The 12051-nt window shown below is 43.3% G+C and overlaps 1 protein-coding gene across 1 annotated transcript in view; it reads right to left on the bottom strand.

Annotated features, from left to right (window-relative positions):
- FBXL13 (F-box and leucine rich repeat protein 13) overlaps positions 1-12051 on the bottom strand; it is a 395640-nt gene that overhangs the window by 348017 nt on the left and 35572 nt on the right. Inside the window, exon 3 of the mRNA XM_069765120.1 lies at positions 8015-8108. Within this exon, the coding sequence (XP_069621221.1) occupies positions 8015-8108 (94 nt within the window). The remainder of the gene's footprint in view (positions 1-8014; positions 8109-12051) is intronic.

The following is a 12051-nucleotide window of genomic DNA, read 5'->3' as shown; positions in this document are numbered from 1 at the left end:
CATTTGGAATGCAGACTTAGATAGAATAGTCTGCAGGCGTCACATTGCGTTTGCAAAGCCCCTAATGTACCTAAACAGTAGAAACCCCCCACAAGTGACCCCATATTGGAAACTAGACCCCCCAGGGAACTCATCTAGATGTGTTGTGAGAACTTTGATCCCCCAAGTGTTTCACTACAGTTTATAACGCAGTGCCGTGAAAATAATAAATCTTTTTGTTTTCCCACAAAAATTATTTTTTAGCCCCCAGTTTTGTATTTTCCCAAGAAATTGGACACCAAAAGTTGTTGTCCTATTTGTCCTGAGTACGCTGATACCCCATATGTTGGGGTAAACCCCTGTTTGGGCACACGGGAGAGCTCGGAAGGGAAGGAGCATTGTTTTACTTTTTCAACGCAGAATTGGCTGGAATTGAGATCGGACGCCATGTCGTGTTTGGAGAGCCCCTGATGTGCCTAAACAGTGGAAACCCCCCAATTATAACTGAAACCTTAATCCAAACACACCCCTAACCCTAATTCCAACGGTAACCCTAACCACACCTCCAACCCTGACAAACCCCTAACCCTAATCCCAACCCTATTCCCAACTGTTATTGTAATCTAAACCCTAACTTTAGCCCCAACCCTAACTGTAGCCCCTAACCCTAGCCCTAACCCTAGCCCTAACCCTAACCCTAGCCCTAACCCTAACGAGAAAATGGAAATAAATACATTTTTTTTAATTTTTTCCCTAACTAAGGGGGTGATGAAGGGGGGTTTGATTTACTTTTATAGCGAGTTTTTTAGCGGATTTTTATGATTAGCAGCAGTCACACACTGAAAGACGCTTTTTATTGCAAAAAATATTTTTTGCGTTACCACATTTTGAGAGCTATAATTTTTCCATATTTTGGTCCACAGAGTCATGTGAGGTCTTGTTTTTTGCGGGATGAGTTGACGTTTTTATTGGTAACATTTTCGGGCACGTGACATTTTTTGATCGCTTTTTATTCCGATTTTTGTGAGGAAGAATGACCAAAAACCAGCTATTCATGAATTTCTTTTGGGGGAGGCGTTTATACCGTTCCGCGTTTGGTTAAATTGATAAAGCAGTTTTATTCTTCGGGTCAGTACGATTACAGCGACGCCTCATTTATATAATTTTTTTATGTTTTGGCGCTTTTATACGATAAAAACTATTTTACAGAAAAAATAATTATTTTTGCATCGCTTTATTCTCAGGACTATAACTTTTTTATTTTTTTGCTGATGATGCTGTATGGCGGCTCGTTTTTTGCGGAACAAGATGACGTTTTCAGCGGTACCATGGTTATTTATATCTGTCTTTTTGATCGCGTGTTATTCCACTTTTTGTTCGGCGGTATGATAAAGCGTTGTTTTTTGCCTCGTTTTTTTTTTTTCCTTACGGTGTTTACTGAAGGGGTTAACTAGTGGGCCAGTTTTATAGGTCGGGTCGTTACGGACGCGGCGATACTAAATATGTGCACTTTTATTGGGTTTTTTTTTTTATTTAGATGAAGAAATGTATTTATGGGAATAATATTTTTTTTTTTTTGGAAACATTTTTTTTAACTTTTTTATTTTGTCCCAGGGGGGGACATCACAGATCAATGATCTGACAGTTTGCACAGCACTCTGTCAGATCACTGATATGACTTACAGTGCTGCAGGCTTCACAGTGCCTGCTCTGAGCAGGCTCTGTGAAGCCACCTCCCTCCCTGCAGGACCCGGATCCGCGGCCATCTTGGATCCGGGCCTGGAGCAGGGAGGGAGGGAGGTAAGACCCTCGCAGCAACGCGATCACATCGCGTTGCTGCGGGGGCTCATGGAAGCCCGCAGGGAGGCCGCTCCTTGCGCGATGCTTCCCTGTACCGCCGGCACATCGCGATCATCTTTGATCGCGGTGTGCAGGGGGTTAATGTGCCGGGGGCGGTCCGTGACCGCTCCTGGCACATAGTGCCGGATGTCAGCTGCGATAGGCAGCTGACACCCGGCCGCGATCGGCGGCGCTCCGCCCGTGAACGCTGCCGATCGCATATGACGTACTATCCCGTCAAGGGTCAGATAGGCCCAGGGCACCTCGATGGGATAGTACGTCTAAGGTCAGAAAGGGGTTAAAGGGGACAATGGCTTCAGGTGATTAGGTGTTAATGTATAATGTCAGTTTTTATTCTTAATTTTACACTTGAATACAACTCTCAACATTGTCCACTGCTCACGCTGATCTCAGTAATAGCAGGGGACAATGATGTGAGCTGTCTTCAGTACTCAGCGCCGGGGAACATGGCGAACAGTACCACTGCTTCCCAGGTGCCGGTACGTGTCACACTGATGACACACGGGTGTAATCCATGTGCACGTGTGCGGGATGTTTTGAGGCATGTGCTGCTGCTAAAACATGGACTTGTCAGCGTGTTTTGCCCATGGACACACAGTCCATGGAAGCACACTGACATGTGCGCAGACCTATTCACTTTAAATGGGTCTATGTGTGTAAGTGTCTCCGGTACGTGTGAAAACTCTCACCACACGTGTAGAAGACATTGACCTGTGAAAGAGCCCTTAGCATTGGTTAGGTTAGGCTAGGAACTGGTCTTTTCTCTTTTCAATTTTTGCATGCCTGTCTTGAGCCAGGGTTGACTCCCAAGGGGCCAGGATCCTGCCTTAGCTATTACTGATGAAGCTGAATTTGATTTGTAGACCATAAGTCAGGCCTAACTAGCCAGGGCAAACTCTGGGCCGCCGTATTAGCCCCCTGGATTTTGGGTGGGCTCAATCTGGTCTTGGATGCACTTTAGTCCTGTCCCTTTGTGTCAATCAGAGATATTTCTCAATTTTGGCTTTCTGACGGTGAGTATTCTCTATCTAGCAATATCTTCCATCAAGCAAGGCTCTGAGGAGAGCCTCACCTATCTCTCTCCATCTACAGCGTGGTCTGGCTACTTTCACACTAGCGTTAACTTCAATCCGTCACAATGCGTCGTTTTGCAGAAAAAACGCATCCTGCAAAAGTGCTTGCAGGATGTGTTTTTTCCCCATAGATTTGTATTGACGACGCATTGCGACGGATTGCCACACGTCGCATCCATGATGCGACGGATGGGTCGTGCTTTGGCGGACCGTCGGGAGCAAAAAACGCTACATGTAACTTTTTTGCTGCCGACGGACCGCATTTTCCGACCACGCATGCGCGGCCGGAACTCCTCCCCCACCTCCCCGCACCTCACAATGGGGCAGCGGATGCGATGAAAATCTGCATCCGCTGCACCCGTTGTGCGGTGCTTACAACGCTAGCGTCGGTAACCTCGGCCCGACGCACTGCGACGGGCCGAGCCCGACGCTAGTGTGAAAGAAGCCTTAATTAGAAGATTGCTCTTCTTCCTTTAGGTACTTTGCCCCTCATCTCCCTGAGACGCTCTTACAGAATCTGAGGTATTCAGAGCTGTGAAGCCTCCTAGGACTTGTGCCCCCAGGCATCTGTTCTTCTATTCTGTAGGACCATTACTTAGTCTTCTGTCCACATCTTTGTAGAGCTGTTAACTTTGCATCTACGGATGCAAGTCTTAGCAGAAGAGCACTACAAGCGGACGTTGCTCGGGTAGTAACCCGCGGGACTGCTCTCCTTCCTTCTGAAGTACTGGTATTAGTTTTCTCACCCCAAGGACAGCTGTAGAATGTTCCACCGTTTCTGTGTCCCCCAATGAAGTGACAGAATTGAAGATTTTTGGTGCTGACCATAAAATCTTTCTCATAGCCTTCATTGGGGACACAGCGTTTTTGCTTGTCTAGGTGGTCTTGGTTTTGCACGGAGTAGCTGGGTGTCAAGTGTACAGCTGTATCCTATGGGGGAGGAGTCTGCTTTTTTTCTAAGATGTATTATTAGTGTCAGCCTGCTTGTGGCAGCGTATAAATTCATGGTTACTGTGACCCCCATTGAAAGCTAGGAGAAAGAAAAAATTGTGGTGCTCACCATAAATCTCTATTTTAATACATTTTTGTGTAATTGGATTTTTTTCTGCTTAAATTGATTCAGTATTCAAGATGGAAGCTTTTTATTTTCAAGCACAAGCACCGCAGAAATGTTCATGTCGCTTTTTTTCGCACACTGAATGTTCTGTCTCCGCCATCAAATATTGTTACCCTGATTATCTGTTTGCATAATTGCAGGTTTCTCAGTATGGATATTCATACCTTTATTTGTTTGTGATGCTTTGGCTCCCTCTAGCGGCCAGAGTTATGTTGGCAGTTCAATCTTCTGTGTTTGTATTATCCATGTCTGATTCTCCTCCTCCTTTGCAATGCATTATGGTAGCTCAGCCTCCATTTCCCTCCATTTTTCCTTTCACTTTCTTCAGTTTGCCTTCAAGGAAAGACGCTTCACTTCATCCCCCTTGCGATTGCATTGCCGGTATGTCTTTATGCTTTCCGTAGATATTTCTGCTCCATATTAGCCTAGCCTGCCAGTTGTACTCCCAGTTTAGTCACTAGCTTTCTAAATGTTATGCATAATGTATATCATGTGTATTATGTATCTGTTCTATACCATGCACTGATTCTATGTATATCATTGTTCAGTTTCACCGCATCAATATACCACTACGTTTAATAAAGCACAGACTCAACCACAGTCTCCTTATTGGACCCCGGTATAGCGGTTTAGCTGACTGTATAGCTACGTATGAGCCTGCCTCAGCTAGTGAGGACAGAACACTGAATTAACACGTACAAACAGCACTATTCACACTGTAGATGTGTTTTATCATTGAAATGAATATGAAGCTTAATTAAAGAGTATTTACTGGTATGTCATGGATTTTGGAACGGATATTAATAAAAAAAAAATCAATGTTACAATACTCCATGTGAACACATACTTAAAGCATGCCTGTCATTTCAGCTAATAGGTCTATACATGAGGAATAACATTACTTCTGTCCCTTAAATGTCTTGTATGCTACATTTTTTACCAGGTTCTTCTCCTTGGGGTTGTTGGGAGTAGCTGGGTCTCTATCAAAAATTTGGGAGAACTTAAAGGGAATCTGTCACCTCATACACTACCGTTCAAAAGTTTAGGGTCACTTAGAAATTTCCTTATTTTTGAAAGAAAAGCAGTTTTTTCCAATGAAGCTAACATTAAGTGATTCAGAAATACACTCTACACATTGTTAATGTGGTAAATGACTATTCTACCTCCAAACGTCTGGTTTGTAATGCAATATCTTCATAGGTGTATAGAGGTACATTTCCAACAACCATCACTCCAGTGTTCTTATGGTACTTTGTGTTTGCTAACTGTGAGTAAGAAGGCTAATGGATGGTTAGAATACCCTTGAAAACCCTTGTGCAAGTATGTTAGCACAGCTGAAAACAGTTTGGCTGATTAGAGAACCTATAAACCTGACCTTCCTTTGAGCTAGTTGAGATTCTGGAGCATTACATTTGTTGGTTCCATTAAACTCTCAAAATGGCCAAAAAAAAAACCTTTCATGTGAAACTCGACAGTCTATTCTTGTTGTTAGAAATGAAGGCTATTCCATAGAGAAAATGCCAAGAAACTGAAGATTTCCTACAACGGTGTGTACTTCTCCCTTCAGAGGAGAGCAGAAACAGGCTCTAACCAGAGTAGAAAGAGAAGTGGAAGGCCCCGCTGCACAACTGAGCAACAAGACAAGTACATTAGAGTCTGTAGTTTGATAAATTGACACCTCACAGGTCCTCAACTGGCAGCTTCAGTAAATAGTACACGCAAAACGCCAGTGTCAACATCTACAGTGAAGAGGCGACTCCGGGATGCTGGCCTTCAGGGCAGAGTGGCAAAGAAAAAGCCATATTTGAGACTGGCTAATAAAAGGAAAAGGTAAATATGGGCAAAAGAACACAGACATTGGACAGAGGAAGATTGGGAAAAAGTGTTATGGACAGATGAATCCAAGTTTGAGGTGTTTGGATCACACAGAAGAACATTTGTGAGACGCAGAACAACTGAAAAGATGCTGGAAGAGTGCCTGACGCCATCTGTCAAGCATGGTAGAGGTAATGTGATGGTTTGGGTTTGCTTTGGTGCTGGTAAAGTGGGAGATTTGTACAAGGTAAAAGGGATTTTGAATAAGGAAGGCTATCACTCCATTTTGCAACGCCATGCCATACCCTGTGGACAGTGCTTGATTGGAGCCAATTTCATCCTACAACAGGACAATGACCCAAAGCACACCTCCAAAATATGCAAGAACTATTTAGGGAAGAAGCAGGCAGCTGGTATTCTATCTGTAATGGAGTGGCCAGCGCAGTCACCAGATCTCAACCCCATTGAGCTGTTGTGGGAGCAGCTTGACCATATGGTACGCAAAAAGTGCCCATCAAGCCAAACCAACTTGTGGGAGGGGCTTCTGGAAGCATGGGGTGACATTTCTCCTGATTACCTCAGCAAATTAACTGCTAGAATGCCAAAGGTCTGCAATGCTGTAATTGCTGCAAAGGGAGCATTATTCTATGATGAAAGCAAAGTTTGAAGGAGAAAATTATTATTTCAAATTTCGAACCTTGTCAATGTCTGGACTAGATTTTCAATTCATTTGATTAATAAAAGTATGAGTTTTCATGGAAAACACAAAATTGTCTGGGTAACCCTAAACTTTTGAACGCTAGTGTATTTCGTATATAAACTAAGGCCACCGGCATCAGGGGCTTATCTACTGCATTCTGTAATGCTGTAGATAAGACCCCCAATGTAACCTGAAAGATAAGAAAAACAAGTTAGATTATACTCAGCCAGGGGCGGTCCGGTGCGGTCCTGTCCGATGGGCGTGGCAGTCCGTGTCCGGCGTCTCCCATCTTCATACGATGAAGTCCTCTTCTTTGCTTCCTGCCGCGGCTCCTGCGCAGGCGTACGTTATCTGCCCTGTTGAGAGTCCTGCAGTGCGCAGGTGTCGGGTCTCTCTGACCTTTCCCGACGCTTGCGCACTGCAGTACTTTGCTCTGCACTCAACAGGGCAGATAAAGTACGCCTGCGCAGGAGCCGCGGCAGGAAGCAAAGAAGAGGACGTCATCGTATGAAGATGGGAGGCACCAGACCCGGACTGCGACGCCCATCAGACCAGACCGCATCGGGACCGCCCCTAGGTGAGTATAATCTAACTTGTTTTTCTTATCTTTCAGGTTACACTGGGGGCTTATCTACAGCATTACAGAATGCTGTAGCTAAGCCCCTGATGGCCATGGGCGCAGTTTATATACGAAATATGAGGTGACAGATTCCCTTTCAATGGTATGTATAAGGCTATGTGCCCACGTTGCGGATTTCTGTGTGGATTTTTCCGTTTAGTTTTTGAAAAATCCGCAGGTAAAACGCACTGCGTTTTACCTCCAGATTACCTGTGGCTTTACCATGGATCCTATTGAGGAGCAGGTGTAAAACGCTGCGGAATCTGCACAAGAATTGACATGCTGCGGAAAATAAACCGCAGCGTTTCCACGCGGAATTTTCCGCAGCATGTGCACTGCGGATTTTGTTTTCCATAGGTTCACATGATACTGTAAACCGGATGGAAAACTGCTGCATAGGCAGCATTAATAGTAAAAGGTTGGTCACACTTGTCAAACACTATGTTTGACAAGTGTGACCAACCTGTCAATCAGTTTTCCAAGCGATGCTACAGATCGCTTGGAAAACGCTAGCATTCTGCAAGCTAATTACGCTTGCAAAACGCTAGTGTTTAGTGGGAATATGCATGCCAATTCCGCATGCGATATACCCGCAGCAGGAGTTGCAGAATTGCCGCGGCAATTCTGCAACGTGTGCACTTAGCCTAAAGCTTGACTCTTGAAATGAACACATTAAACCCCTACTGTAAACAGGTTTTATTACAAAGGCCGAATCTCAGGAATGCTTTTATGACTAGATCCTTGCAGCAATTTTCCAAATTCTAGTGAAAAGTAACCCAGAATATTGTGTATGGCTTTGGAACACAATGCTCAATACTTTAGGCCAAATAATGCAAGTATATACATATTACCAGCTGATCTTCATCCTGCCCAAAAAGGTATTCTAAGTAGCTTCCTGCCATTGCCTTTACTTTGGGTTTCCTTGAGTCATCTATGTATGTATCCCTGTTGGAATAAAATAAAGAAATGTGATTGCTAACCTAGAAATAGAGATTATTTTTATTTGTATTATTGCTCAACAACTATGTTCTCAATCAACCCAAAAGACTCAAATATCAAAGCTTAATATTTTTGGAAGTTGGAGTGGGTGGTTTTTTTTTTAATTTGGCTATCTTAGGAGGATATCTGTTTGTGCAGGTAACTATTACTGTGCAGAATTACTAGGCAACTTAATAAAAGCCAAATATATTCCCATCTCACTTGTTCACTTTTCACCAGGTAAACCAATATAACTGCACAGAATTTAGAAATAAAAATTTCTGACATGCAAAAACAAAACCCCCAAAAAATTAGTGACCAATATAGCCACCTTTCTTTATGATGACACTCAGCAGCCTTCCATCCATAGATTCTGTCAGTTGCTTGATCTGTTTACGATCAACATTGCGTGCAGCAGCCACCACAGCCTCCCAGACTCTGTTCTGAGAGGTGTACTGTTTTCCCTCCCTGTAGATCTCACATTTTATGAGGGACCACAGGTTCTCTATGGGGTTCAGATCAGGTGAACAAGGGGGCCATGTCATTATTTTTTCTTCTTTGAGACCTTTACTGGCCAGCCACGCTGTGGAGTAGTTGGAAGCATGTGTTGGAGAATTGTGCTGCATGAAAATCATCTTTTTCTTGAACGATACCGACTTCTTCCTGTACCACTGCTTGAAGAAGTTGTCTTCCAGAAACTGGCAGTAGGTCTGGGAGTTGAGCTTCACTCCATCCTCAACTCGAAAAGGTCCCACAAGTTCATCTTTGATACCAGCCCATACCAGTACCCCACCTCCACCTTGCTGGCGTCTGAGTCGGAGTGGAGCTCTCTGCCCTTTACTGATCCAGCCTCTGGCCCATCAAGAGTCACTCTCATTTCATCAGTCCATAAAACCTTTGAAAAATCAGTCATAAGATATTTCTTGGCCCAGTCTTGATGTTTTATCTTATGCTTCTTGTTCAAAGGTGGTCGTTTTTCAGCCTTCCTTACCTTGGCCATGTCCCTGAGTATCACACACCTTGTGCTTTTTGTTACTCCAGTAACGTTGCAACTCTGAAATATGGCATCTTGGCAGCTTCACGCTTGATTTTCATCAATTCATGGGCAGTTATTTTGCGCCTTTTTTGCCCAACACGCTTCTTGCGACCCTGTTGGCTATTTGCCATGAAACGCTTGATTGTTTGGTGACCACGCTTCAAAATTTTGGCAATTTCAAGACTGCTGCATCCCTCTGAAAAACATCGCAAATTTTTGGACTTTTCAGAGCCCCTCAAATTTCTCTTCTGACCCATTTTGCCATAGGAAAGGAAGTTTCCTAATAATTAAGCACACCTTATATAGGGTTTTGATGTCATTAGACAACACCCCTCCTCATTACAGAGATGCACATCACCTGATTTACTTAATTAGTAGTTGGCTCTCAAGCCTCAACAGCTTGGAGTAGGACAATATGTATAAAAAGTATCATGTGATCAAAATACAACTTGCCTAATAATTCTGCACACAGTGTATATATGATAGAAAATACCCACAAGTGACATGATTCTAAAACTGCACCCCTCAAAACCACAATTAAGATTATTAACCCTTCAGGGCTTCACAGGAACTAAAGCAATATGGAAGGAAAAAAAATGACATCTAACTTTTTTTTCACAAAAATTTTACTTTAGACTCAATTTTTTTTATTTTCGCAAGGGTAACAGGAGAAAATGGACCCCAAAATGTATTGTGCAATTTCTCCTGAGTACGCCGATACCTCATATGTGTTGGAAATCTACTGGTTGGGCGTACAGTAGTGCTCAGAAGGGAAGTACAGTTTGATTTTTTTTTTTAACACAAAATTGGCTGGAATTGAGAGCAGATGCCATATTGCATTAATTACATTTTTACAGCTAAAATGTTGTTTTAGCCTCAAATTTTTAATTTTTATAAAGGCTAATAGGAAAAAAATGGACCTCACAGTTTGTTGTGCAATTTCTTCTGGGCACTCCAACACCCTACATGTAATCGGGAACTACTTTTCAGTCACAGTGCCAAGCTCAGAAGGGAAGGAGCGCCATATTATAGTGCAGATTTTGCAGTTCTGGTTTGCAGGGTGCCATGACCCACTGGGAAAGCCCCTGAGATGCCAGAACAGTGTTAGAATCTGTAGCTTGTGACTATCCGCCATTTTCTTGTGGAGTTCTGGCTGCTGGTCTTTTTCCTCTGGTGCTGGTTTGTCTTGGGTCAGGGGTTTGTATCACTCTTTATTAACCAGCACCTGCCTCCCAGTCCTTGCTGGACAACAGTGTTAATCTGCTTGAGCTCTAGCTTGGTGCTTTGCTTTGTCTTCTGTGTGTGTTATTTGCGCAGTGCTGGTACCTCTGGTTCTGCTAGCCTTAGTTTCTGTTTTATTTTGGTTTCTGCATCCTTCTCTGTGTTTTCTATTAGAAGGTGACCCGTTTTTGTACTCAGTCCTTAGTTCTTTTAGGGAACCCCTTCCCCTTATCTATAGGTCTTCGCTTGAGATTAACCTAGGATCATTGGTGGGTCTATTTGCAAGGAATGGGTTGCAGGGTCAGTTTTCCCCCTTCTACCTTAGTCCTGTGTTGCAGATCCGTAACAAACAGAAGAACTCCCCACAAGTGACCATATATTACAAACTACACCTCTCAATGAATTCATCTAAGGGTGCAGTGATCATATTGACACCACGGGTGTTTTGCATCATTTTATACCATTAGACAGTGTAGAAAAATAATTACCCGACATTTGTTACACAATTTCTGCTAAAAATGGCAATGCCTCATATGTGGCTTTACAGTACTGCTTAGCCAAACAACTCGACTTGGGAAGGAAGGAGGGCTATTTAACTCTTAGAGCACGTTTTCCTAGAATAGTTTGCGAATTCCATATACAGAGCTTCTAAGTGCCAGAAAAGCAAAATTCAACCCTAAAGTGACCCCATTTCGGAAACTTTACCCCTGACAAACATGTTGACACTAAATGTGATTTAGACACACTGTGGAGCTCAGATGGGAGAGGGGTATTTGTATTTGGAAGAGCAGAATTTGCTGGATTTCATTCATTTGGGGGGTGGAGGGGAGGTGAGGAGCTATTTCGCTTTTCCAGTGCCTTTGTACTAGCAGTAACGTAGAAGCCCTTATATTTCCATTAACAGATGATGGGCCTAAGTGGGAACTTGTATTTTTTGTGGATGGAGTTGAAACTTTTATTGGGAACATTTTTCATAACATTTGGGATCACATTTATCCTGCACTCTAGACTGAGCACTTACATCGGGGTCTCCATCTAATTCTCCAAGTGACATGATTCAGATGAAACTCCCGAGGGATCCGTTCACTATAATGAGGCAGCAGAGGTACCTAAAAAGATGGACACTGCTGGGTCATAGGACAGATAGCATGCACTGTGCCGCCATCTGCCTCATTACAGGTAATCTTCCAAGGGGGATTCCGTCTGAATCACAAATTTCAGAGATTTACATGGAAACCCTTGTGTAAATCTGGCTCAGCGCAGAGTGCAGGGTAAATGTGCACCGAGCCTTAGGCCGGCGTCACACTCGGCGTAAGACAATACGGTCCGTATATTACGGCCGTAATACGCAGAAAAGTCCCCAAAATAGTGGTCCGTAGCTCCTCCGTAGGCAGGGTGTGTCAGCGTATTTTGCGCATGGCATTCTCCGTATGTAATCCGTATGGCATCCGTACTGCGTGTTTTTCTCGCAGGCTTGCAAAACCAATATACGGATATACAAGGGATCCATGTGTAAAAAAACAACAACATAAAAACATATATACTGTATGTATATATATATATATATATATATATATATATACACACAGTGGGGCAAAAAAGTATTTAGTCAGTCAGCAATAGTGCAAGTTCCACCACTTAAAAAGATGAGAG

This window comes from Ranitomeya imitator, chromosome 4 (genome assembly GCF_032444005.1).
Source record: "Ranitomeya imitator isolate aRanImi1 chromosome 4, aRanImi1.pri, whole genome shotgun sequence".
Taxonomy (NCBI): Eukaryota; Metazoa; Chordata; class Amphibia; order Anura; family Dendrobatidae; genus Ranitomeya; species Ranitomeya imitator.
This window is presented reverse-complemented; position numbering and strand designations above follow the sequence as displayed.